The 27,738-nt window shown below is 51.0% G+C and overlaps 1 protein-coding gene across 9 annotated transcripts in view; it reads right to left on the bottom strand.

Moving 5' to 3' along the window:
- Positions 1–1,112: 1,112 nt before the first annotated feature.
- The window catches only part of PALLD (palladin, cytoskeletal associated protein), a 364,941-nt gene continuing 338,315 nt past the window's right edge, over positions 1,113–27,738 (bottom strand). For 6 of the 9 annotated variants that reach the window (XM_070794341.1, XM_070794344.1, XM_070794346.1 and 3 more), the window contains 11 exons: positions 24,257–24,392; positions 21,200–21,298; positions 20,412–20,462; positions 18,965–19,186; positions 15,973–16,122; positions 12,272–12,366; positions 10,558–10,690; positions 6,690–6,897; positions 4,550–4,715; positions 4,068–4,201; positions 1,113–2,990 (listed from right to left, as the gene is read on the bottom strand). In XM_070794341.1, coding sequence (XP_070650442.1) covers positions 2,818–2,990; positions 4,068–4,201; positions 4,550–4,715; positions 6,690–6,897; positions 10,558–10,690; positions 12,272–12,366; positions 15,973–16,122; positions 18,965–19,186; positions 20,412–20,462; positions 21,200–21,298; positions 24,257–24,392 — 1,567 coding nt within the window. In that variant the 3' untranslated portion in view covers positions 1,113–2,817. Of the gene's footprint in view, positions 2,991–3,903; positions 3,949–4,067; positions 4,202–4,549; positions 4,716–6,689; positions 6,898–10,557; positions 10,691–12,271; positions 12,367–15,972; positions 16,123–18,964; positions 19,187–20,411; positions 20,463–21,199; positions 21,299–24,256; positions 24,393–27,738 lie in introns of all 9 variants that reach the window. The other 3 variants (XM_070794342.1, XM_070794345.1, XM_070794343.1) reach the window with 2 other exon arrangements.

Below are 27,738 nucleotides of genomic sequence, written 5' to 3'. Positions count from 1 at the left end.
ATACCCGTGTTCTCCACCTGTTTCTATTTCAGGCTGGAAGTAAGGTTACCTATGTAATTTTTTAGCTTTCCCATGTACACGTTAGTATGGTATTTGTGTTCTGACTTTCTTCACTCATTATATGGCACTCTCTAAGCCCACCTAAGTCTCTACAAACAGCAGTTTCATTCCCGACCATCTTTCAGTCTGTGCCCTTCTCCGCTGGCTGGCTCTTCAGTTTCCTGTGGCCTGGACGAGTGTGCAGCCTTGTAAGGATTTCTGTGTTTATACTCGTAACTCTGGTGACAGAAATGCTCATTTGCTTTCAAAGCTGAGTGAGTCTGGTGCTGGACTCACAGTTGAATAGCTGGGGTCCTGACGAGGCGTCCACACCCTTCACTCCCCAGGGAGCAGCTCGGGGTCAGTCCCCTTGATGTGGGTCACTGTGCCAGGCGGTGGGGTTCACTGTGGGGCTGACGTGGGTTTCCCCATTCACCTGAGGTCACTTTAGAGGAAACTTCTGTGTGTGTAGCAGTAGATCTGGTGTGCCTGTGGGAAGGAGTGTGTTCAGCATCTTGTATTGACATCTTGAGCCACAGCGCCGTGCACTTAGTTCCTGAGAAAGGTGATGGTTAAATGGTGCGAAGGTGCTCCCTGTGGGGTCACAGAAACCAGTGTCACGCACGTATCAGGTAAAGTGCTGAGGTGGGCGTGGTTTCGAGAGGGCTCCCAAGGCCCCTCGTGGGTGCACCCACCTTGCCTCTCCCCGACACCACACCCAGGCTCTGTGTGGATGGGACTTTGCAGTCCCCACAGCTGGTGGTCCCTTGAAGCACGGGTTCTCCCAACAAGAGTTAGTGTGTGTGAAGACGTGTGCCGAGGGTCTTGGTGCTGGGCTTGGGGACGGACGGGCTGCCATGCCAAGGGGTGCGGGTGGCCCGTGGGAGCTGAGCGCCCCTCGCTGACAGGCCCTGTGAGCCCTGTCCAGTGGCCGCGTGGAGTTGGAGCCCGTTCCGGTCTCCTGCACCCAGGAGAGCGTGCAGTGCAGTTATCAGTGGGTCTGGTCTGCACGGGTTCATCAAGGCTGTGAGAGAGACTGGAAACTGAGCATGCGCTTCACAAAACTGCAGCTCTGATTTGTTAAATATTTATTGTTGTTAAATCCACATTACACCAGCACAACAACCCAAAGTAGTAGGATAGTACTTATTGTTTTATAAATACATGAAAGGTGGCAAAATAATGCTGCTTAATCCCAAACCCAGCAAATCAGCAAAATGTCACATTCGGGAAAATTTGGCAAGTATGAGAAGACATCAGTCGTAATTCTGCAAGAGAGAGAGGTCCAGGAGAGCCTCGCGTGCTCGTCTGCCCAGGCTGCGGGTACCGGCGCTCACACTGGGCACGCAGAGCTTGCTTGGTGTGTCTAGAAGAAGTGGAGAGCTGTGCGTGTGAAGCAGTGAAATGGGCTACACGGGCGCACACAGGTACAAAATCGTTCAAAAATACTACATATCGAGTAACTGAGCTAAGAGAGTTTGACATCTTTGTCATAAATAATGAAAGATAAATGTGTTTTGCATAAGGAATACAGTGTGTTCTCTTCATAGCAAAGTACCATTATCATATCATAGCAGGCCCCATTTTCTCGTGTTTAAAGTTGATTGGTTCCGACTTAAAACTGTCAAGTCTGGTCAGAATCCGCCCCGTCCAGCTGACCAGGGTCAGGGGCACTCAGGATGGCCTTGGGATGACTGGGAGCCCAGCACCTTCTTCAGTCAGAGGCCCCATGGCTGCAGGGAAGTGAAATTACGCTCCCACCCGCCGCGCGGGCGCGGTGGGGAACATGCACGCTGGCGCCCACCTGGCTCTAGCTCAGCCCTGTGCCCCCCAGCAGACGAGTGCCCACAGGCTGCCTCCGACCTTGACGACCTCTCCGCTCAGCCCATTACCAACTTGCTCTGTGCATCCCACCTCCGGCTCTGACCCTGCGGTGTCCCGAGGGTCCCCCACCGCTGGAACCCCAACTCCCTGACTTAGGAACGGCAGTGTTGTAGGCGGAATTTGAAGAGAACCAAGGGAAGCCTGGCCTCCACTGGCTCCCGCCCCCCCTGCCTTCTGCGTGGACACCGTCACCGTGCACCCTGCATTTCGCCCTTCTCCCCTCTGCTCCTCCCTAGCCCCTCACCCCCGACACGCCCCGCCTGCCGCGGTCACTTGGGTGGTCGAGACGCCCTCTGTGGAATGGTCTGTGATCTGTTTCTGCTTTCCTCAGAGTACGTTACGCATTTCAGCATGTAAGCTCCCTACCAAGGCAACACAAAAGGAAAATACACATTAAAAAAAAGCTAACAATGAAGGTCTTAACCTTGACAGAAACTCAGGATGTTGCTAGAACTGCAGCAAGTGGTTCCTTCGTACGACTTAGTAGAAAACGGTTTGCACAGACAAGGCACTTGCGTGGGTTTCTTGGTCGTGCCCTCCTGCTGTGGGGCCGCCTCCGGGAAGCGCCTCCGCTCACGCTGGGTGGCAGTGCTGAGCCAGTGTTGAAGGCACTTAGGACAACACGGAGCGGGGGCACTTTTCCATGAGGGCTTTGGCTTTTCAGACCCCTTGAAACACAGTGACTCCCGGAGTTTGAATTGGCTGATGAGTGTGAATTCTGTGCAAGGCGTTCGTCTACTGGCGTCGTGTGCACAGCCTCTGTTTTGTTTTACAGGAAGAAAAGGAGAGTTGAGGTGCCCTTTTGTCTCTCGGAGTCGAGGTGCACTTGCGTCCCGCGGCAGGAGGCGGGTCCGGGTGGCACGGTTTGGGTCTGTGCTCCCGCGAGGGCGCTGATCACAGGTCCTCACTCTCCACCAGGCCGGGGCTCAGCGCCAGCGCGGATGGGCCGGCCTCGGGCTGGAACGCCGCCCGGATGTCCAGGCCCTGGTCGGAAAGCGCGGCATAGCGGCTGGCCGACGGCCGCACCCGCTTCGGCTTGGCGCTCGGCGGAGGCTGCTGCCACTGGGCTGCAAGACACCCGAGGGTGCACAGGTGAGGGCCATGATGGGGAGGGCTCTGCCGCGGGGCACGGGGCCTGTGGTGGGGCCAGGCGTGGGCTCGCAGCACACCCCACATGCCCCCGAGGAGGCCTGAGAGGCCTGCATGGTTCTGCACCTCACACCCCTGTCACAGAGCTCGTCTACACGGGCTGCGAAGACCGCAGGGGTAACATGGCCAATGCAGCTCACCCGCACCTTGGTACTCGCTGCAGCCTGGGGACTCCTCGGAAATGGCCACTAAGCTTCCTAGCTGCCCTTTTAAGAAATCTTCAAAGCTCACGGGTAGGCATGCCACAGTAGCAACAGTCAGGAATTCTGGATGGACTCGGGAGGGGGCGCTGGCTGAGCTCATAGTTACTGAAGCGTCTCACGGAGGTATTTCTTAATTCAGAAATCAGTTCTGAATTTTTCCTCGGGGTTTACTTGTCACAGAGTGCTACAGTGACTAAGTGCTACTGTCATAGAGGGATACTGACCTAGTCTGTCAACTCAAAAGGGATGATTTTTAAAAATCAGGGACACGTGTACACAAGGAGACACACACAAACACACAAGCCTACTGCCACACTACTTCAGACACCACACACACACACACACACACACACACACACACACGAAGCGCTCAGCCGTGGGAAATACACCCTGCAGCATCAATGGGCCCCGTTCAGCGTGGGTCCCGACGCTGTGCCGGGTCAGGACACAGGAGGAATGTTAGAGGCGGCCCCGTGCACCATGCAGTAATGGGATGGACACGTCTGTGACTATGCCTGAGCCTAGCGTTAGCTCCTAGAGGCGCGGGGGCAGAAAGCACAGCTGGGGAGCCCACGCCAGAGAAACAGGCACATGCGGCACTGCGACACGCAGCGCTTCTGAACGATACTTGGGCACTGTTCTCCTGGCGAGGGTCACTATTACTGTCGGGAAGCTACAAACAGAAAGAGAAAGAGCACGATGAAGTCTCGGAGCGGGAGGCTCTAGGCTCTAGATCAGAGTCTGCGATGCGGGCCGGGAGGCCTCGGGCGCCCAGCACGGGGAGGTACTTACTGTACACGTCGAGTCGGGCCGTGCAGGACACAATCCCGGCCTCGTTCTTAGCTGACACCGTGTACCAGCCCGCGTCGTCCTTCGTGGCACCCTGGATGAGCAGGCACACGTAGCCGTGGTGGTCCTGGTGCATGCTGCAGGAGAGGGCCTGCTGTGAGGGCTGTCGGGCTCCTCAGCAGGGCTGCGAGCCGTGGCTCACGGCACCCTGCGCGTCCTGCAGCGGCTGCGGCCACGCCAGCGGGTGAGCATGGAGTGGACGCCTGCAGGCTCTGCCCTGACGCCCCTGGCAGGCGGGTCACCTTCCCGTGTGTGAGGCACAGGGGAGGCCCACAGAGCCTCCGCAGGTGGGGCTGGGAGGCCCGCGTGGCCCTTGTACTCTGGGGTGGCCAGCTTCTCCGATCCTGGGGTGGGGCGCCCCACAGGGGTGAGTCCTGCTGCCTCAGGAGCCCCAGACCCGAGGGTGGGCAGGGCCCAGCACTCACCTCACGCGGTCCGTGCTGTGAGTCAGTGACTCGTTCTCCTTCTTCCAGAATATCTGTGGTGGGGGTGCCCCCGACACCCGGCACTCCAACCTCACGGGGTAGCCGTCCGCCACGCCCGTGTTCTGCAGCTTCTCCAGAAAGACCGGTGGCTTGTGCGCTTCCTTAGCTGGAAGACAGGAGACAGGTGTCCTGCCTGGGAGACCCGGGCAGTGCCACGGAGCCTGCAGGTGCCCTCAGCGATGCGGGGCAAGAGGCCCATCCTCCACCAAGGGAGTCCTTCACCCGGAGGGAGCCCGTGCTCACCCCACACCTCCTCTTCCTCTGCTAGGTCGAGGCTGAGAGCCCTGCACCCGCCCCACAGCGCCTGCCTGCATGGTTTCAGTGGCCTCCTGCAGGCTGGCAGTTGACCAGCAAGGGTGCAGGGCTTCCCTAGTCCGCCGCTGCCCCCGGTGACGCTGAGCCCCGGCGTGCGGGGGCAGATCCACGCGCTGCCGCCCTGCTGTCTGGGAGGTGCTGAGGCTCTGCAGGACTGTCTGACCTGCTGCCTGGCTCTGCAGGACTTCTAGGTCCTGCTGCAGGGAGACGGGCAACAGCACTGCACGGGGCGGGTGGCGGGGGGCTTTCACCAGGTGCCTAACGACTAGCAAGATGGGCTGTGCCCTGCAGGTCCCGCTGGCCTCGTGATCACTGCAGCTGCCAACACGAGGGAGAGCATCCGGCCTTCTCCCTGCCCTGCTCAGGGACGGACACATCACAGGTAGAGGCTCTCCCCCAGACCTGTAAATGATGAGGACCCTGTCTGACCTTAAACTATGCAGGGAGTTAATTTTTACTGGACTTTTTCACCTGAGCTACTCTGGGGGACGCAGGTGGTGGGAGAAGACCTCACTTCGTTTTCTTTCTGGGTCTTTGCTTTCCTAAGAGGATAAAGATGGATGGACCTTCACGTCACAACAGCAGACAGTTGCATTCAGAGGCTGTGCTGGGCAGGGCACGGGGACGCAATGCTTCGTAGGATGTCATCCTTGTGAAATGATTAAGTCCTTAAACTGTGAGCATCACGGCCCATTCTACAGCAGGGAGAGTGAGCAGCAGTGATGGGCCGGCCAGAGGACATGGCCAGGAAACGCGGACTGAGCCCTGACTTCTCCCAGAAGTGCCGACGGGGACATCTCGGGCCCGAGGACAGGCATGGTCCACAGAGCCAACTGCACAACAGTGAGCAGCGGGGGCCGGAGGAGGGAGTGGAGCGGAACAGCCCACAGGCTGACTACACTTCTGTGTGCGCGTGTCTCGTTGTCAGGAGCATCCTCATGAGGAGACACTGTCTCTACAAAGAGCTCGGGGTGCTCGGACCTGGAGGAAGACCAGGGATGGGACAGACCCAACTCCACAACCAGGGGAGGATGTTGTCTCCATAGATCCCGCCTCTGGGAAACATGGAAGAAGCCAGCTGCTTTGCTAAAGGTGCTCCTCTGAGGACCAGGCGAGGTAACACACACAGAGCGCTGTGCACAGAGGAGAGATGCAGACACAGCACAGGCTCCCCACACGGCTCCTGGAGGGCTCTGCACGCAGCATGAGGAAGGGACACAACACACTCCCCACTCTTGTTGATTCTCTAAACACTTTCATACACTCATTTTCCTCAGCTAAAGTAAAAAAGTATATCATCCAGGTCTCCTGCGTTGCAGGTGGATTCTTTACCAGCTGAGCTACCAGGGAAGCCCCACTGCTAAGTTAACTTTATAATCCTTATTAGTATATCCTATTTTTCCTATGTTTGCGTTAATGAAAATGATTTGAAATGTTAAATGATGAAGTCACTGTGGCTGACTTAACAAGTGGTGTACATGCAGAACGTGTGTACAAGCCCCACCTCACACACCGCTGGCTCGTGGAGGCTGGGCGGTGCTCTCTGGCCTGAGAAACCCTTGGGGCCCAGGAGGAGAGACACCCGGCAGAGCTGCTCAAAGCCCCTGCTCCGGCCCACTTGCTGATGGGGAGGTGAGACAGGTCTCACTCCAGCCTCTGACTGGCTACTCTGATGAGGCCCGCTATTCTCTCTGCTGAGTGTGAGGCCCACACTGGGGCCCTTGCTGAGTCTCCTCTCGCCCTGAGCGTGTCCTCCCGGGCCTACCTGCGACCACGAGCTCCAGGCAGAAGGAGTTCTGCCCCGCCCGGTTGGTGGCCACGCACGTGTAGATGCCGGCGTCCCGGGCTGAGACGGGCTCGATAACGAGCGAGTGCACGCCGTTCTCCCGCACCAGCATCTTGTGGGCGCTGTCCTGGCGCACTGGCTTGCCGTCCAGCAGCCAGGTGAGATCGGGCGTGGGCAGCCCACTGACCTGAGGCAGAAGGGAAATGCACATGAGTTCCCCCGATGCCACAATGGGTCACTCCATCCACAGGAGACCGGCTCTAGGGTCGGCCCCGGTACTCTTCTCAGCACAGACAGGCTCCCTTCTAAACACCTCCTCCAGGGCAACGCGGAGGACAGTGAGGTGGGGGCCTCAGGGAGTCCGGTGTAGAGTCTGCGCGTCACTGCATGGGGCCCAGGTTCAGTCCTTGGATGGGGAGTTAAGATCATTCTTTAAGAGAAGCAGATTTTTTTTTATACATTCACAGTTCCCTAGGGCTTCCCCCACAGCTCAGCTGGTAAAGACTCTGCCTGCAATGCAGGAAACCCTGGTTTGATTCCTGGATTGTGAAGATCCCCTGGAGAAGGGACAGGCTACCCACTCCAGTATTCTTGGGCTTTCCTGGTGGCTCAGCTGGTAAAGAATCCACCTGCAATGCAGGAGACCTGGGTTTGATCCCTGGCTTGTGAAGATCCCCTGGAGAAGGAAAAGGCTACCCACTCCAGTATTCTGGCCTAGAGAATTCCATGTGGTGTACAGTCATCCATGGGGTTGCAAAGATTCTGACATGACTGAGCGACTTTCACTTTTACATATAAAACTAAAATTAATAATAACCCCTTGGTATCACCTGATTAAAATAAAAAAATTTTCCCTTTTGACTCTGTATATGTATATTTATGTTTGTATTCATTTTCGTTCTGTAACTAAAATGTCATTTTAGAGGTGGTCTGTGTGAATTCTTACAGACCCACGATAAATACACGCATATAAACATACACATTGACAACTGCATACTTACACTGTGGAAAGAATTATGTAGCAAATGATGCAGCTGACAAGGGATTCATCTCCAAAATTTACAAATGGCTCATGAGACTCAGTATCAGAAAATGGATAGAAGATCTAAACAGACATTTCCCCAAAGAAGACATACAGGAGGCCAAGAGGCACATGAAGAGATGCTCAACATCACTAAATATACTACAGAAATTAAAACTAAACTATTAGAGAAAGGCAAATAAAAGATATGAGGTGTTACCTCACATCAGTCAAAACGGCCACTATCAAAAAGCCTACAGACAATAAATACAAGGGTGGGCTTAGGAAAAGGGGACCCTCCTAAGGTGCTGTGCTGGTGGGATGTCATGGTAATAGCCCCTGCAGAGAACTGTAAGGAAGCATCTTTAAAGTGTTCAAGTAGAGCCACCACATGATCCAGCAGCCCACTCTTAAGAGTATATGTGGAAAAAAAAAAAAAAACAGAATTCCAAGTGCATGTAATAGTGCACTGCAGCACTATTTACAACAGCCAGGACATGGAGGAAACCTAGCCATCCCACGACAGGTGAGTGGGTGACGGGTCAGGGCACGGAGGAGACCTAGCCATCCGACGACAGGCGAGTGGGTGACTGGCCAGGGCATGGAGGAGACCTAGCCATCTGACGACAGGCAAGTGGGTGGCAGATGTTCATGAACAATGGAATATCACTCAGCCATAAAAAGGAATAAAACTGGGTCATTTGCAGAGATGAGGATGAAACTATACAGTTTATATACAGTCTATTATACAGAGTGAAGTCAGAAAGAGAAAAATAAATACTGTATATTAATGCATATATATATATAAAACATAAATATGGAATCTAGAAAAAGAGTACTGATAAGCCTATCTGCAGGGCAGGAACAGAGATACAGGATGCAGTGACTGGACTTGTGGACACGGGGAGAACAAGGAGAGTGTGCGATAGACAAACTGAGAGTAGGATTAACATATACACACGACCACGTGTGAAACAGAGTCGGGGGAAGCTGCTGTAGAGCACAGGGAGCTCAGCTCGGTGCGCCATGATGACCTAGAGGGGAGGGATGGGGGGCGAGTACGAGGGAGGCTCAGGAGGGAGGGGGCAAACATGTAGTCACAGCTGAGCCACGCTGTTGCAGGGCAGAAACACAATGCTGTAAAGCCATTATCCTCCAATCATAAAAATGAAATAACAGAAGTGATACATTTGCATGATCGGATATGATTCAGCCATGAAAAAGAAGGAAATAATGCCATTTGCTGTAACCTACCGAGGGATAATCATAGTAAAGTGAAGTAAGTCAGAAAGAGAAAAACAAACACCATGTGGTTATCACTTACAGGTGGAATGTGGGAATGGATACCAATGAACTAATTTACAAAAGTAGAAGAGATGCACAAACTTAGAAAAACAGACTTATGGCTACTAAAGGGGAAAGGTGGGGTGGGAGGGGTAAATTAGGAGGCTGGCACTAACACATACATGTAAATACATAATCAACACAGACCTACTTTATAGCAAGGGAGGTGTACTGAACATTGTGTAAAAAACCTATATATGGAAAAAACCCCAAAGATGAACATTTATAACTGAGTAAGATTCTGTATACCTACAACAAACATGACATTGTACATCCACTTTACTCCAAATACATACATACATATATATATGTTAAAGTTAAAAAAATTGAAGAAGTAATGAGACACAAGTTTTTGGTGGCTTCTTGTAGCACATTTACACTCTAACTTACAAACCCAAAAAAGCACTTCCACTAATGCACTCCAATTTGACACCAGCACTATCCACAACAGCCAGGACAAAGAAGCAACCGTAATGTCCATTGACAGAGGAATGGATAAAGAAGATGTGGTACACATATACAATGGAATACTACTCAGTCATAAAAAGAAGGAAATAAACGTCAGTTGCCATAGCCTGGGTAGATCTAGAGATTGTCATTTTAAGTCAGTCAGAAAGAGAAAGACATATATGATATTGCATATATATATATACATATAATCTTGAAAAAAATGATACAGACGAACTTATTTATACAGATGAACTCATGTATAAAGCAGAAACGGACTTACTGACGTAAATAATGAATTTATGGTTACCACAGGAGAAAGGTAGGGCTATCCAAGTAGCTCTTATGGTAAAGAACCCGCCTGCCAATGCAGGAGACATAAGAAAACTCACGTTTGATCCCTGGGTCAGAAAGATCCCCTGCAGAAGGAAATGGCAACCTGCTCCAGTATTCTTGCCTGGAGAACCCCATGGACAGAGAAGCCTGGTGGGCTACAGTCCATGGGGGTCGCAAAGACTCAAATACAAGTGAAGTGACTTAGCACCCACACAGCAGGGAGGGGATAAATTGGGAGATTCAGATGGACATATAAAGAGCAGTATATTTAAAACAGATAGCCATCAAGGACCTGCTGTATAGCACAGGGAACTACACTCCCTAAATGGGAAAAAAACTTGAAAAGATACATGTGTAACACTGAATCCCTTTGCTGTACATCTGAAACTAATACGACATTGTATATCAATTATACCCCAATGTAAAATGAAAATAATAAAAAAATAACTACTCTGGAAAATAAACTCCTGTTAACAATTCTTTTATCCTTTTTAAACATTTCTGTAAGTCCAGAGTAAACTCTCTTAAGCGTCTCACGTTTATGTTCTGTAATTCCAGAGATAACCAGCAGAGTGAGCGCAAATAATTTTATAAAACATTCATACTTCTGAGCTGAAATTTAAACTTAAGGTCAATCAATGGGGCAAAACCAGAGAAGAGAGACACAGCACCGGGGGGAGGTTGGGCGCACGCACTCACCTTGCAGTCCATCCTGCAGAGCCTGCCTTCCTGCACGGTCAGATCCCCGGGCGCCTGCAGGAAGTGCGGGCGGAAGAAGCGCTCCTGGATGGGCTCCCCTTCGTCAGCACTGTCCCTGGACCGTGAGCGCGGCCTTCAGACCGAGAGTCAACATTCGGGAGATGGGGGTGGGGCGGAGCGGAAAGATGATACAGAAAAACAGACCGAGAGACGGCAGGTCATTTCTAGGGTCCCAGTCTAAACACAGGGGCAAAAACAATTTCCTTACCTGCTTACCTGATCCCTAATCTCAACCGTTTACACCATAAAAAGTCCGGAGGCAAAATCTTGTTTCATTTGGGAGTTTAATATAAATTCAATAGTCTGCTAACTGCAGATCTTAATCTGCTATCCTAACCCTTATGACTAGTATAAATCATGAATTGGGAAACGGGAGAAAAAATAGGTTAAAGATAGTTTTAAAATATTTTTAAAGTTGAATGAGAACTGTATGAGAATTAGCAGCTCATTTACTACAAAATATTTTTCAGTATCAATAACTATAACTTTCCACTGTGAGTCAAAGTTTGTAGGAAATCAGAAGTTATTATTTTTTTAAAAATTAATATATTTCTAATAAAAATTCCTTTTCATATTAACCAGGAAAACAAGTGAATTTTTAGGCAGGTCTAATGCATCCGTTAAAATTGTGTGAATCTCCCAGATTTTGTGTATCTTTCTTGTTTTTGAGTATGTTTCTAGAGGCACCTTTAAGAGTAAAATGATTTAAAGTGATGACAGGGAAGATGTAATAATCAAAGGGCAAGATGTTCAAACTAATTCTGCCAGTGATCATCAGAAAGTAAGTTATGAAACACTTAACTAGAAAAAGCAAAAGCAAAACAAAAATTAGTATAATGGGCTAGAATTATCCACCCTTCAACATAGAGTCCACCTATCAGATCGAGTTTATGAGCACCATGCTCCTCCAGGAAACTGCTTCCCATGTGACCCATGAACAGCTGAAATGTACTGAAGGCCCCAGAAAAGCAGAAGATGGACCTGCTCAGCTGTGCTGTGCTCACAGCTGGCACAGGTGGCGCTGTGCGAGGGTCCTGCCCTGGAGGCCAGCATCACAGCTGCGAGCCCGAGGCCTGAAGCTGCCCCCCAAACACTGGCAGAGGCCGCGGAGTGTGGACCTGCTCGTTGTTTCTGCTCCTCCTGCAGCTTCTCTGGCGTGCCCTCCCCTGCCTCTGTGGCCCTTCAGGATGCCAGCCCACCTGGAATCCCCTGGCAGGGTCCCCACGCCAGCAGCCCAGTAGCTCCTTTGAAGCCACGCCCATCACTGGGCACCACACACCCTGCCCATGTTCGCGTGCCCTGGCAGCTGCGGGTATGGAAAGTGTCCAAAATGTGACCAGTCTGACCTTGAGGTCTGGGTCTCGAGTAAACTTGTGCACTGAGTGACGAGAGCACAAACCTTTAGGCACGAGGTGGTCACAGGCAACCAGAGGCCCGCCTCGAGGGCGGCGGTGAGGGACGCGCGGCCGGGCCTGGGCACACCCGTGGTGACGTGGCTGCCACAGGATATGCCTCCTGGCTGGTGTCCCCACCCAGCCACAGGGAACCCCAGGCTTCCCCGCACATGCCCACTCTGTCGCCCCACAGCGCGGATGGTGCTGGGTTTAGGAGCCAGCGAGACCCCAGCAACGCCCGGGAAGGGCGCAGGGCATACCTTCTGCCGTGAGGGTGTCCGGCCGGCGGGCGGGGGCTGCGGCCTCTCTGGTTCACGGCCTGGACCATCAGCCGCCCTGTGCAGCTGACGCGGCCCTGCGGGGACAGGACCACAGTGGTGAGCGATGCCTGGAGCCAGCGCGGTCTCCTCAGGCCCATGGGCCGTGCCAGCGCCAGCCCCTGCCCACCCCCCGGGACTCCGCATGTGACTCCACATTCATCTGAAACACTTGGATAAGAAGGGCCCCCTTTGATGCTTGGCTCCGCTTTGTTTCATCTAGGATGCCGTTTAAGACGACGACCCCCTATGAATTAACTGTCACTTGCCAAGGTCTCCCGAGCCCATGAACATTCTTCCCATGAAATGAGTGCATTTGAGATTTATGAACCAGAAGCAAATCCCTGAAACGTGAGGGTCAGATGATAAAGGTTAGTTGGATAAGCTATCTAATGAAAAACTGTATTTTATCTTTAAAACATCTTTAATTTGAACTATAGTTGATGGGTCTACAATCACCCTGCCCAACACACCCAACCTCATCGGAAATATAGTGGACTTAACATTAGTTTCAGGTATAAAACATGAGTCAACATTTTTGTTGCTTATACATTTGCAACTGCCTTCTGAGTTCCCCTGGGAGTGGGCTGAGTGGGGAGAGGAAGCTTGCGGGGGACAAGGAAGGAGGTGCCACAGCCGGGTGCAGGGAGGGGCCCTGCACGTCTCCCCACAGCCTGCACGTCAGGCCCCAGGCCCCAGGCCCCAGGCAAGGCACGGACTCACACTAACAGTGCAGACAAATAGCTGCCGGAAACACACAGCTTGCGTGGCCCTGAACCATGAGGAAGCCTCCTTCACTGAGGCCACCACACCCCCGGGTACCGTGCAGTGCGCTTTGGGAGGGAACGACTCCCGCCCTGCACCAACTGCGTCTCAGGTTCTGGCCGTGTGACAGAAGTGCTCCCATGCTGACCCTGGCACACCCGGGGACTCCCCGACACAGCCTGACATCTAAGAATCACACTGACCCGTCCCATGTGTACTTGAGTAGGTGCACGTGCCTAGGAGAGCCTGTTACAGACAGCACAGCTGACGAGTCACCGCGGCTGGTCTAACAGGTGGATGTAGAAGCCCCGTGGTTCTTTCCGGAGCTTGACGACAAGAGCTGTGCATTCACACAGATAGCACCCCTTGTTCTCAGGACAGGGTTTCCCTACTTTCTGCTCTGCTGCTTCATCACAGGCTCTGGGCCCCCTCAATGCCCTCTGTTCACTTTTAACTGTCTTATTAACACATGAAGGAATAACAGAAGTGAATGTGTGAAGTGAAGCTTGGAAGGAGCCAAGAAACCCTGTAACGCTGAAACAGAGCCCATCAACAAGCCAGTCTTTTGAGTGTTAACTCTGCTGCCCACAGCTCTTCTGTTCCTACCAAGTCCTCGGCTGAAAGCTGACACAAGTCCCGAGTGTGAACTCTGAAGGTGGTTAACCATGAGGAGCACGTGATGCCTGGCAAGGCTGGCTCTTGACCTGCTGTGCAAACAGCATCTGCCTGTCCTGGCTCACAGAGTCTAACTGAGGGCCAAGGGCTCAGGACAGCCAGCCACTTGGACACACAGCACAGCTGGAGAAAGCACAAACCACCACGGCCATTCCAGCCCCGGGCAGGACCAGGGACCTAGCAACGCAGCAGAGCAAAGCCAAACATCTGGGTCTGCATTCTGCCGAGACTTTAGGAGGCGTGAGACTCGGCAGAGGTGGGGCCTGTGGTCCCAGTGTGGCACAGGGGGATATGGCACAGCCCCTCCTGACCTCGCTAACCCCTCAGCTGCTTGTCTCCTGGGAGCCACCAGGCAGGGATGCTCTCTGGTGGAAACCTGTCAACAACACCTCACATGCCTCTTCTTCCCGAAGACCAAGCAGGTGGGAAAGTCTTCTATGAAATAAACTGCTGGCCGTGTTCGTCTCCCTCTGTGCTTCTCGCCCCCTCTCGTAGCTACTCACCCCTTCTCGTAGCTACTCTTAGGACACTGTCAGGAAAGCTGGGCTCAGGACTTCGCTGTGGCCAGGGGCTGAGACTCTGCGCTCCCAATGCAGGGGCCCGGGTTCCATCCCTGATCAGGGAACCAGATCCCACATGCCACAACCAAGATTCTGCACACTGCATCTAAGCTCGATCACCCTGCATGCCTCAAATAGACCCAGCACAGCCAAATAAACAGACTAAAAAGGCAAAGTGGGCTTCTGGTGCCCTGATGTAAATGGTCACTCCCCATCTCTTTGTCTCCAAGAGGTAAAGCATGAAGAATCAGCCGAGGTGATCTATAGGGCGTGGCCAGCTCTTCGCTGAGGCAGCAGAGCTCAGGGCCCCAGGTTGAGGGTGGGGGCCTCCTCCTGGCCCTGGTGTGGCTCCCGCCAGCCAGGCTGTGGTGGTGGGGGGTGGATCTTTAGCTAAGCCCCATGGCTGTCCCAGATCACACCCTGGTTGTGGTGAAATCTGTGGGACCTCAGTTCAGTCTAATTTTAACACTGCTGCAGTAAGATATTTTTAAGTGACAGTGTAACCTTAGGACAGGATAATGCTGTTTGCAACACTGTACGCACTCGTAGAAGTGTGCAAGCGCTGCTAAAAGTACCTGGATCCTTTACTAACACTTAGTGTTTCTTTCAAAAGAAATAATGAAATATAGAATGATACAAATAGATCAGAGATTTTTTTTAAAAAGGATGACTTGTGAGCTATCTCCATCAGTTACCTAATAAAAATGTTAGCTTTCTTTTTTAAAAGACTGTTATTTACAGGCTTCCTTGATAGCTCAGTTGGTAAAGAATCTGCCTGCAATGTAGGTAGACCCTGGCTCGATTCCTGGGTTGGGAAGATTCCCTGGAGAAGGGAAAGGCTACCCACTCCAGTATTTGGCCTGGAGAATTCCATGGACTATATAGTCCATGGGGTCGCAAAGAGTCGGACACGACTGACTATGTGCTTTCTGTAGACTTTGTAAAGTACCCTGTCAAGTGTTTAAGGCACAAAACCACTTCTTACACATGTCTGTGGATCCAGTACAGTTCCTAACATATACAAGATATTCTCTAAAAAAGAATTTGCAGGCTTGAATTGGAACCTGGTAGCCAGTAGCTGCCTACTAAATTCTAAGTAGTCAATTAATTTTTTGGCCCTAAATCTAAAGGCCAATACAAGAGAAAACAAACCCAAATCCTGAGTGTTCTATTTATATTCTATCAAAAGTATAATTTGTTTACTTATAGGTTATTTAAATTCCACTGAATTAAGTGTGTGTGTATTTCTTCTAAATATTTAATTTTTGAGTCTTCCTATCACATCTTACACATACCCCTCACTCCCCTCTCCTGGGAATGTTATTCTACGTGGAATCACGTGGTTTGTGCGTCTATTTACTGGCTCATCTTCTGTCTCGGGACCTCGTCCTCCCTTGAACGGCAGCCCCACACCCCAGGAGAGGTGTGCACAGCAGTCTCTCGACATTGTGGAAATAAATGGTGCACATCTGTGCATCACGCACACAAACGTCTAATGGAGTAAACAAACGCTCAGGAAAGGAAATATCTCTGCTGGGAAACCAAGCTGGACAGAGGACGTGGGGGACCAGTGTCTCATCAGGTGAGCCGCCTCTGGGGACCGCACCAGTGCAGAGCGGAGCCAAGGCCACCCACGCTTCCCACCTGAGGGTTCGCGGCCATGACTGTGTAATTGCCGTCGTCCTCCAGCGTGGAGGCTGCAGTGTGCAGGGAGCAGGTCCCACTGGGGTCGCTGCGGATGCTGTAGTGATCGTTCTTGGGGGAGATCTGCTTTCCATCCTTAAACCAGTAAATCTGCGGGAGGAGGCAGAGAGAAGGTGAGGCCTGTGTGTGTAGAGGGGTTGGGGCACTGCTCTGAGCTCCTGCAACAGAACAGGACACCTGGGCAGGACCTTGACTTCCAAGGGACAAAGGGAGACAGCAAACAGGCTAGTTCTATTCTAGCTTCAGAAATTACACTTTCTCTTTCTTTCTAGAAGATGTATAGGGATTTCCCTGGTGGTCCAGTGGCTAAGACTCCTTGCTCCTAGTGCAGGAGGCCCAGGTTCAATCCTTGGTCAGGGAACTAGATTCCACTTGCCCCAGCTAAGATGACAGATCCTGCATGCTGCAATTGAGACATGGTGCTGCCAAATAAGAAAGTAAGAAAAATGTATATTTTAAATAATAAATTAAAATAATGTTAAAATAAGATATTAATAATAAATTATTAATAAAATAATAAACATATATATAAAAGACATACATAAACAGCATTTACATTCATCCATTATTTACATGGAAGACAGTGATGACTTCTCAGCTGGCATCACAGTTCTCTTTTTGCTTCTGTTTTCAAATGTCCTAAGTGAACACGTATTACTTGTAAAGGTAAAAGCATTATCTCAAGACGAAAACAACCTGACCCTGAAGTCCAGTCAATTCGTCTGTGTCAGACAAACAGAACAGGGTGAGAGGGCGGGGTAGGGGGCACAGGTTGGGGGCACAGGGTTGAAGGTTACAGTCCACCAGCTCTCCCCACTATGTTAAACACAGCAGTATTTAAACGTATACTAATTTTCAAATAATATTTGGAATGATAGAACATTGTGAAAAATACAGTAAAAGTACACCTTGATTAGATAGAAATGTTCTAAATGGTCAAACCATCTCTTCTACAGGTCCCTCCTCCCCTCTCTCACCTTTAAGCAAGATCCCAGGTCATCAGTTTCTCATGTTTTGGCGGTTATATCTGAGCTGGTCATGAACTTCACAGCAGAAGAGAGCCCACAGTGATGGTCACAGAGCCGCAGCCCCATCGCAGCCAGTACACTGTGTCGGCCGGAGGAAATGACCTCCTCGCTTTTTAAGCAGGATGCGGTCACCTCTGTTCCCTGCAACCCAGGCACTCCTAACTGATTCCCAGTAGAGGAAACCTACTTCAGAGCCTGCCATAAAATGAACTTCCTCCTGCATGTACATCACTTGGCAAGGTGAGACCGCAGCTGGCCTTTCACTGCTACTCCTGTCAAAGCCTCTGAATCTGAAAAACTGTTCTTAAACCTTCCATGTCTAAGACAGGAAAAGGCTAGAAACCGATGACACGAAATAAGTGCACCAACAATGAGGGTCTGGGAGCTGTAGCTCTTTTCTCCCTAGTTTCTATGGAAACTATGTTACCAATATTATCAGTCTACAGAACCTAAAAGTTCACCATTGAAACAGACTAGTAACTTTCAGTTCTAAAAGCTAAGTTACCTAAAGGCTGACACTTCATAATTATCAGGCTCTTACTTGTTGATTACTTCCTGGAACAAAGAAGCTCTGATCAGTATATAATTTATCCCTTTCACATTCTTGCTGCTATGCCAGTTCTTTAGAATTCTTTTTTCCCTTTAATCCTGTTTTTCACCTGTATTATACTTAGTAGACAACTTTCAAAAGAGAATTAAGAGACGTATTGTGCTGAGCTGCTCAGTCATGTCTGACTATTCTCGACTCCATGGACTGCAGTCTGCCAGGCTCCTCCGTCCATGGGGATTCTCCACGCAAAAGTACTGGAGTGGGCTGCCACGCCCTCCTCCAGGGGATCTTCCCAACCCAGGGAATGGACCCTGGTCTCCCACATTGTAGATGGACTCTTTATCATTTAAGCCACCAGCGAAGCCCAAATTAAGAGACAGCACCAACATTCTACCAAGACTGCTCTGAGACGAAAACAGTGTGAACTAGAACTCGGCTTCAGTCTTCTCATGTTTCAAGGGAACAAGCCTGTCGAGGGCAGAATATCCTGGGAGAGTATCAAGGTGGAGCTTCCGCTTCTCACTGTGCCTCTTACTGTCTTCTCTCCAGTCCTAGGGAAAAGTGCAGTCCTGTGTGCTGTTCCGTGGGGCCATGAGCGGTGATCCTAGTCTCTGTCTGAAGAGAGGACCACCGCCACCCGGTGTCCCCGTGTGCCTGTAGGACAGGGCTCTGGCTGGGCCAGCCCCCGCTGTGGTACTCCTGCCCCCTCTGCCCCTGTATACACAGGAGGCCTTGGCTTTGTGGATTAAACATGATTCCCATCGGTAGTGGCAGCTTCGCTCCTCTGTACAGTACAGAGCACAGGCGGGGTTCAAGTTCAGGCCTGGCCGCCACAGCCCTCTGGCCTTGGGAAAGCTCGTCAAGCTGCTGGAGCTGAGCCTGACACCTGTACCCTGGGTGTCACAACGGGTGACTCCATGTGAGCGAGAGAGGGGGGGGTGTGAGGCGCTCCTTGCCAGTTACTCTCCTCGTCTATCCGTCCTGTTCTCTTAGGTCCCATTCTATCCTACCCTATTCTGTTCAATCCTGTCCTAGTCTAGGGGCTTCCCTGGTGGCTCAGACGGTAAAGAATCTGCCTGCAATGCAGGAGATGTGGGTTCAATCCCTGGGTCGGGAAGACCTCCTGGAGGAGGGCATGGTAACCCACTCCAGTATTCCTGCCTGGAGAATCCCACGGACAGAGGAGCCTGGCAGGCTACAGTCCATGGTGTCACAAACAGTAGGACACGATTGAGTGACTGACACTTTCACAGTTTCAATTCCGGCACTTGTCTTCCTACCACACACCCTGCAGGCTGGAAGCCAGACCCAAGCTCAGGGCACGCAGCTCTGAAGAGGCAGTGTTTCCACTCACCTTGGGCTTTGGGTCGCCAGCCACTCTGCATGTGAACGTCGCAGGCATACCCTCAAAGATCTTGTAATGCTTCAGCTTCACCTCAAAGAAGGGGGCCATTCCGCTCTCCACAGACGTGTCCCCGCAGGGTGCCTCATCCCCTGACTCCTCCACCGGGGACCGCTCCAGCCGGTACTCGATTTCACTGATGAGCCTCTGCTCGCAGCTGGAGACCTTGTACTCCTGAGTCAGACGGAGGGGCTGCGTCACCTACTGGTACACACTGCCCCACCGGACTCAGCCCCTCTCCAGTCAGGCTCCCAGAGGACCGCGACGTGTTTACTGCAGAACTCAACGAGTCTGCACCCCAGTCACTCCCACATGAGACAAAGAACGCCAGAAGGACGTGTGCTGTTTCAAACCATCCTCAAGTCCTATCAACTAGAAAACACCACAGACACACAACTAACAGAATGAGCTTATTTCGCCTCTCTCTTAGAATGGGGAGAAGGAACAAAAAGGCAACGGTTCCTCCTAAACTGCTCGTAAAAGTTAAGCACTGACCTCACACTGACCCGTCCCTGTCTGAGGGCGGGCGCCTCCCAGATGGGCAGCTGTGGCTCACTTGGCCTTTTCTCCAGCGGGTGATGGAGACATGGGACCTTACTCCCTTCTCCTGACAATCCTCCCCACCCAGCTTCCGACTTTCCCTCAGCTCCCCAGCTCTGGGCAACCATTCTCCACCCTCTTTAAAAGAAAATGAGGTCTGACAGTCCAGTCCAACGTGTGGTTAAAAAAATAGGCATCAAGTGCCCGCCAGCATCCTCCGGTAGTGGGTACCAAGAGACCTCTTGCTCACGAAGTATAGAAAAGAAAAGGCAGCCCATGATGAGACATTCTCTATTTAATATTAAATGAAAGGTTGTTTCAAACAAGGTTTCCTCTTAAAGTTACTCATTCTTTAAAAAACAGTCTGGCGTGGGGTTTCCCTGGTGCCTAGTGGTTAAGACTTGGCACTATCAGCGGAGGGGGCAGGGTTCGAGCTAAGATGTCACACGCCACATGGCACGCCCCAAAACCCAAAAAAGTCTGTTGGCTTGAAGGAAGAAATTCAGCAGTATGAATAAAACTGCAGGAAATACACAAGTTGCTTTGTCTAACTATTATCAAATTAATCAGTTTAAGAATTAGCTCTTTTTTCTCCTAGAAAACTTTTAACAAATGGGAAACTCCTCACGATTTAAAATTCAGAGTGTTCATAAAGGACAGAATAAAATTCAAGTCTGTAAATAAACGACGTGACAAATCACACTGCAGTAACTCTGTGCATCTGATACTGAATGAAAACAGACGTGGTGAGTGTATCGGTAACTAACGTGTGGCAGGAAATACAGACACACAGGAACATGAGGGAGAACACAGAAAGCGGACATGGAAGGACTGGGAGGAGAAGAGAGGTGAAGGCGACCTTTTGACCGTCCAGAGGGTTCTCTACAGAAGCACGAGATGGCCAGGGGTCCTGAAACAGCAGAAAAGGAGTAGTGAAGCCCAGTAAGAGAAGCGGCAAGAATCCAACCAGATTTCTAGCTTTAAGGGAAACACTGGTGGGAGCAATATTTAACACAGAAAAACTTTCAGATTTTGGAGGCTGATCCATTTCTCAATAGACAGGAGGAAGAGTTTATGTGATCCTTTAAACTTGTGTTCTAAAGCGTTCTTTTACCTTAAAACTATTCAGTATATAGGGAGACTCCAAACAGAACCACTGGGATGATAAACAGCTCACAGCAAATCCATGAAGGATTCTGGTGTTGGCAGGGGACAAAGCAGATTCCTTGCTCATTACTGATTTTTAACTACATTTGTGAAGAAAAACATTCTTTTCTGTACATACTTCACCTGGATGAGATATTAAGAACGTAGTTGAAAATAGTCATGAGTGATTTCACATAATTTCAGTGAACGTATGTTCCTCCACACAAACCTGTTTTGCATTACAGCACAGGACAGGGAAATCAGAAAGATACTTGAAAGAAGAGAAACTAATGGATAAGACAAAAAGGACAGGTGTCATGGACGGAAATAACTCCATCACCCCCTCAACACAGGGCATGCTCACTAGCTGCTGGCCAGAGGCAGCCTGAGACCCACCCTTGGTTCTGCACAGAGCTGGCTCCAGGACCGGGTCCCCAGGGAGGCTGGGGGTGGCAGGCGGAGAACACTCTGCTCTCCCGGGAAGCTGGGAGGATCGCGTACCTGGTTGGCCGCCTCCTCTTCTGGCTCCTGGACGTTGAAGACAGTCGCACTGTCGGCACCCAGCAGCCGCCGAGCCATCCTTTCCTCGTAGGTCAACCTCTAAGCAAAGAAGCCACACAAGTCAGAAAAATCACACTGCTGCAGCGCCTTGAGAACACGAATGCAAAGAACAAACCGGTCTGTGGTTCTCTGTGACCGCTCCTCTCCACCTCCAGGCGCCTGTGCAGACAGGAACCCTCTGCTCCCTGTGCTCACCTGCTCCCACTGCCCCTCCAGTCCTGACCCTGTGCTGAGAGTCAGGGTGACCCATCCCGAGAGCCAGCTAACAAAGCAGACGGAAGGTGAGCACAGCAAGCAACAGGGCAGAAGTCACCTAAAAGCGAGCGTCACGTATTTATGCCTAATGATAAATATGAAGACAAAGACCTTTACGTAACAAGATGTTTTCTACAGGACGTGTATGGTCATAGCTATCACGGGCTTCAGAACAGCTCTGAGCCTGGGAAGGGAGTCCGAGGCTGGTGGGCAGTGCTGCTTCGAGAGCTCTTCTGCGGGGCTAGGCACGGGGGTGAATGCAGGCAAACACAGGAAGTCGTGAAGGCTGGCTGCACACGCTGACCTAGAAGAGGAGCTGGAAGTGGCCTGCTGACCTGACACCCACGGCCTCGAGCCTAAGGGGAGACTGCTCCCAGCGAAGGTGGTGAGGCTCCTGCATTCAGTGACCAGGGCTTTGGGCTAAACACAAACCAAAAGGCCCACTTACGTTTGGTCTGATGGGCTGATGGGTGCCCTTGAGTCCTGGCTCCAAAACAATCATCAGCCCATTCACTGGGGCATTTTAAAAGCAAGCTTTTGATTCAAAATAGAGAATAATTAGTAATGCAAAATAAAATTTTAAAAAATGTGTAAGTTATTTCAGATGAGCTTCCAAACTTCTGAATCTAGACACAGACTCTCCTAGAAACTCTCTAATCAGGAAAATATGCTGGGTAAACCGCTGCTTTCCAGTAATTGCTGGTTTTAGTCCCAGCGGAAACCGGGAAGAGAACCAGGACACATGCCAAATGGCAAACAGACCTGAAGTTCCAATGACCTTGTTTTGGGAAAAAGGGGCTGAGGATGAGGAGAGGTGGAGGAAGGCATCTGTGGCGCAGAGCAGCTTGTCCACATGCTGCTATTTAATTTTCTCACATGAGTTAAAAAATCATGGATTCAGTTTTCAGACACAGTTTTAAATACCTTTTTAAATGCCTGCTCTCGTAAAAAGCCTTCCTAATATTTGGGGAGGGCGGCCTGGAGCCACCCCATTCCTCTGGAGTGGAAGCATCACTCGATATTCAGGCCCACGTCAGACACACTTGCCACCGCCAGCAGCCAGACTCACTCACTGCTGTGTTTCGGAACCACTCACTGAGCCGTGTGAATAAAGTCCATATATGAAGACGCCAGAAATGCGCACAGAGTCACGTGCAGCGTCAGAAAAAAGCTGTTTGACAGTCACATTTTCTAAGAACAGAAACCTTACTTGTTCTTTTAAAATTCTCAAATGTGGAAACGTACGGAAAATACTGGAAATGTCATTCATTGCTGAACAAATACAAATAATATATGTCTATGCAAAAGAGATAAATGACACATATATGTAACAAATATAAATACATGTAGTGTAATAATAATAGCTTATAGAAATCTATTCTTTTAAACCAAGAGTTATTAGTTCATAAGGAATATTTAAACAAATAAACAAAAAAACCTTGAAAAAGCCTTTACCTGGCTTGAGAAAGATCCCATAAGTCATTGTTTTTATCTTTCAAAGGCTCTGGTTGACAGAGCCAGGGAAAACTTGCAGAATGTGTTCATTTGCACATGCAACCACTTGTTTCAGGGAGAAGATATTTCTCCTGTGTGAAAATCTCAGTGAGGTGAGTAACGTGAGGTCTCTTTAGCATGTCAGTCTTCCTCAGCCCCAGTAACTAAGATCAGTACCCAACCCCCTTCTCTGGCCCCAGCCTCCCAACCCAAGCAGTCTGTGCTCACGTCTTTATCTATCAGGGCGGCATAACCGCAGCTCCTAGAAAACAGAGCCAGCACGCAGGCTTTCCCCTCTGGAGAAGGTGCTGAGGGAGACTTTACACAAGAGGCCCCTCTCTGCTTCTACTGAAGAGCCAGGCCAATGCCCCCAGTAAAGCACACGGGTCACTGGCCCCCACCTAAGAAATCTCATTTCCTAGACTCGTTTGCCTATGCCCTTCAGGAACTCAGACGTGATGAGGGGCAGTGAGTCCAGGAAACAAGCCAATACCTGATAAGGAAGCACTGCGCCCGTGGAGGAGGCCCCTGTGTGGACTGTCTCCTCGTCTATCTACAACCCGCAGCCTCGGAACAGTGACCACTCCCTTCCAGAACTGAGCTGAGCTGCCCTGACAGACCAGGACAAGCGTGGTAAAGGAGCCCGCACCTGGAGAGTCTAGACCAGATTGGCATGGTCTCCTAAGGTGTGCGGCCTTCTCTGCAGAAGCAGGGCAGGGCAGGGCACAGAGCCCAGAATTGAGTTCCCATCCACTGCCTCTGGGCAGAGACAGACCATGGGCCACAGCCCCCAGCCCTACCCTCCAGCGGGACGGGTTCCCTCTCTCTGCCTCCCACCCAAGGACTCACCAAGCCCAACCCTGCTTAGCTTCCAAGCAGGACAAGCTCGGGTGTGATCGGGGCAGTGTGGCTGTAGACCGTCCCTTTTCTCTGTAGTGTTGGAGGTCCTCGCTGAGCTGTGGCCTCAGCCTTCCTGCCCCCTCTACCTCCAAGCTGCCGGATTCCCCCCAGCCCCCCGGAATGGTTCATGGAAGGAGGCAGCAAAGCCTCCCCCCATGCTCTCCCCTCCACAGGCTAACATCAACCCGGAGAGGCGCGTGGGGGCTGGGGGGGGGGCTACACCAGCTGTGAGGACGGTGCTCGGCCGAAGGCCAGGTGTGAGGATGAGGCTCCAGCCCTAAGGCTGGTGAGGGCTGGCTCCAGGGACTGCCCCTGCTCATCGTGTCCCCGCCCTCTACCTCCCCCTACCGGCTGCCCGTTGTTCAGCAGGTCCTCCTTGAAGCGCAGCTTGCGTTCCAGGTCCTGGATGACCGCGTCCTTGGAGCCCTGGATCTCCTCGTCAGAGGCCATCCTGGCAGGTCTGCTGGCCTTCTTGGGAAGCCCCCTGCGGGAGAGCACACAGCGCAGGCAGGGTCAGGGTTTGATCCGGCAGGCACACCCAGCCCAGTGCTTGGGGCCTGGGGTGGGCTGTCCACCCTGGGCCCACACCCCTCCTGCTGGGTGTGGACCAGTGACACAGACACAACCGCTGGCACACACTGGCGTGTCATGGGGTGAGATGAGCACCGAGGTAGAAGAGGCAGCAGCAACATGTGGCACCGTCTGTATGCAGACCTGGGTTTCTGCCACAACAGGTTGTGACTTTGGGCATCAACCATGACTATTCATTGAAAAGACGGACTAATGCTGAAGCTAGAGAATAAATCTAAATCACAGAACACACCTTGCGGCAGGAATTCTAGGTGGGACAGGAATGGATGCAGGCCGGGAGGGGATGGAGGAGGCATGAATGGAAGAGGACCCTAGGATGCTGTGTGGAGCCCCTGGAGCCTGCCAACACTCCTGCCGACCCGCTGGTTGGGGCCTTGCTCCATTCCAGGCACCAGAGCAGACTGTGCATCAGCCTTAAGCCACTATTCTTGTGAAAATCGCCTCCTGCAGTGGCGGTGGGGAGGTGGTGCTGCCAGGCGACAGGAGGGGAGGGTCCAGGTGGAGCTGGACTGGGAGGACTGCATCGCGGCGGGGCGGCAAGAGCCAGCCCGGGGGGTTGGCGTGGCACCCTCTCCGTTTAACACGGAACCTGTTTTTCTGAGAGTATCTCGTTTGGACTAATTACTAACCTGATTTGGCAAACACTAAGAAATTATGTTAAAACCTGAGCACAGACTAAGGCTGAGCCTCTAAGGTCACGGAAAAAGCAGGATGCAGCATCTGCCCCCAATGTGGCACCCATCGACTTCCGAGGAGCAAAGAGCCACTCCTCAGGAATAAAAACGTGTCTGCTGACAGAGATGCTTTCCCTTCACAACGGTTTGTACAATTAAAAGTTAAGACATCTCTTCAAAGTTACCCAAACCAGCACTCTTCACCGCGCGCAAGAGCCAGTAACAGCCCCGCCCGCCTGGGGTACTGACCTGGTGTGCACACGATCCTGCCCTGCGTGTGCAGCAGCGACAGCACGACCACCGGCCCCGGTGAACAGTGCTCGCGTGCTTGGGGTAGGAACTGCCTCCACTGGAGACGCACCGCTGGCTGGACAAGTGTGTCTGTAACCAGCTTTGGGAAGGGCAGTGACCCCACGGCCTCGGGAAGGAAAGTGGGGAGGGACTAGATCCACAGAAATCCCCTAAACCCTGACCCACATGAAGGCCGCGGGCTGTGGGGAGGCCGTCCAGCCTCCCTGCCTCCGTGGTCTGGCACTGCTTCTGCCCTCTGCCCGGCCCTCTGTTGCCCAGACATAAGACGCAAAACCACATCTCCACACACTGTTTAGAAGCTACTCTTTTACAGATGAGAACAAGATGATGCTAAACACAAACAACGAAAACAGCCATTAGTGCAACTGATGATTAAGAAAATAGAGATATCTGATTTGCTGTACGGCTCAGGAAACTCCAACAGGGGCTCTATATCAACCTAGAGGGGTAGGATGGGGTGGGAGATGGGAGGAAAGTTCAAAAGGGAGGGAATATATGTATACTTAAGGCTGATTCATGTTCAGGTTTGACAGAAAACAACAAATTCTGTAAAGCAATTATCCTTCAATTAAAAAAAAAAGATTAAAAAAAAAAAAGACAGGCAACTGCCAGGTGGAGAACTCAGTACCTGGGAGGGGCTTGTGCCAGTGCTCAGAAGTCACAACCACTGTCTGTGTTCACGACGGCCTGAGAGAGCACATGGGCAGCAGGGGAGACTCTTCTTACACCTAAATGAGGACTGATGTCACTCCTGGAGGGGTAACCCAGGCCAGGGCTCAAAAGGAATGAGCTCCCATTTTTCAGAGGAAAGACTGAGAGTAATTAATGTCAACATGAGTGGCATACCAAGCTTGGCATCCAAAACTGCCCCCCAGGAATTCTATGGTCTATGCCCTCTGGTTCCGAGAGGGTACAGGTATGACCATTCTGCCTGTCTGGCTTTGAATACTGTGTTAGCTCCTGCATCCCCAGGGCCTGCTCTGTGTCTTGGTCAAGAGAACTCACTGTTGCCTCTTGTGGCTGTGCAGGAAAACTGCACAAGTCACAAAACAAGGACTGGGATGGACACGCACATACGGCCATACAAAACGGATGCCATGTAAAATGGATAACCGAGGACCTGCTGGATAGCACAGGGGACTCTGCTCAATGTTACACGGCAGCCTGGATGAGAGGAGAGTTTGGGGGAGACTGGATACATGTATATGTATGGTTGAGTCCCTTTGCTGTCCATCTGAAATTCTCACAACATTGTTAATTGGCTGCACTCTAATATAAATTAAAAGCAACACTAAAAAAATAAAACAGAGATATCTGAAATTTGCATCTAAGATTTTGGTATCAGATAGGCAAAGAAGCACAACAAAAAACCAACCAAACTAACGGATTCCTACTTCACAGAGTCACTGGTCATCAGTCTACTTGCGGCACTTGACACACACGGCAAAGCTGTCCAACCAGACGAACAACAGGTGAGTGAAGCTGAGTCTGCTGTTGCATCACCACAAGTGCCCCACGGAACACACACACGTAACTGAAGAGTCAACCGACCAGGGTTGGGCAGTTCCTACAAATTCAAGGATGCCAACTGGTCATGGCAGCCCTGAAAGGGACACTCCAGTCTTGGGCAAATCGGAACGGATTTACCTGAGTTATCATGATGGCTAAAAAGTTACTTTTTCATTTTTAATTCAGAATGCAAACCAGTGATCCCACAATTTTGCAGAGGAAAAAATGTTCCAAAGGTCACGTGTATCAAACCAAAAAAAAGAATTCTTTAAGTGTGTGTGATTTTGCAACAGGAAATTTTTTGCAGACAAAAGGGTGACCACACAACTGTGGCTTCTAGGCTGGTATAGAGCTGGAGGCCTGGGATCACCATTGAACATGGTGTTAGAGGGCCCACCTCCCCACAGCCATAAAATCAGAGTGATGTCCCCATTAGCTTTGAAGAAATTGCAGGAGCTGCTGGTCTCCTCTCTGCTAATAATTATAAAATACCATGACTCCATATGAGTAACCATGACAGACACTGCTAAGAGGTAAGCACTTCTGTTACTTGAGATGAGCCCTTAAAACTGTTGAATACAAGGGAATTTCAAAGTCGGAGATCAAAATACACTACTGTTTCTGCCTAAGATGGTAAAAGATGTGACACTGCCCCCTTGTCCAAGGTGGTGGTAGATTCATCTTTCATCAAATTCCAACCGACAAATGTTGTTGTTGTTCAGTTGCTAAGTCCTGTCTGAATCT

This window comes from Bos indicus, chromosome 8 (assembly GCF_029378745.1).
Source record: "Bos indicus isolate NIAB-ARS_2022 breed Sahiwal x Tharparkar chromosome 8, NIAB-ARS_B.indTharparkar_mat_pri_1.0, whole genome shotgun sequence".
Lineage (NCBI taxonomy): Eukaryota > Metazoa > Chordata > Mammalia > Artiodactyla > Bovidae > Bos > Bos indicus.
The sequence above is the reverse complement of the archived record's forward strand: the minus strand, read 5'-3'. Positions and strand labels throughout refer to the sequence as shown.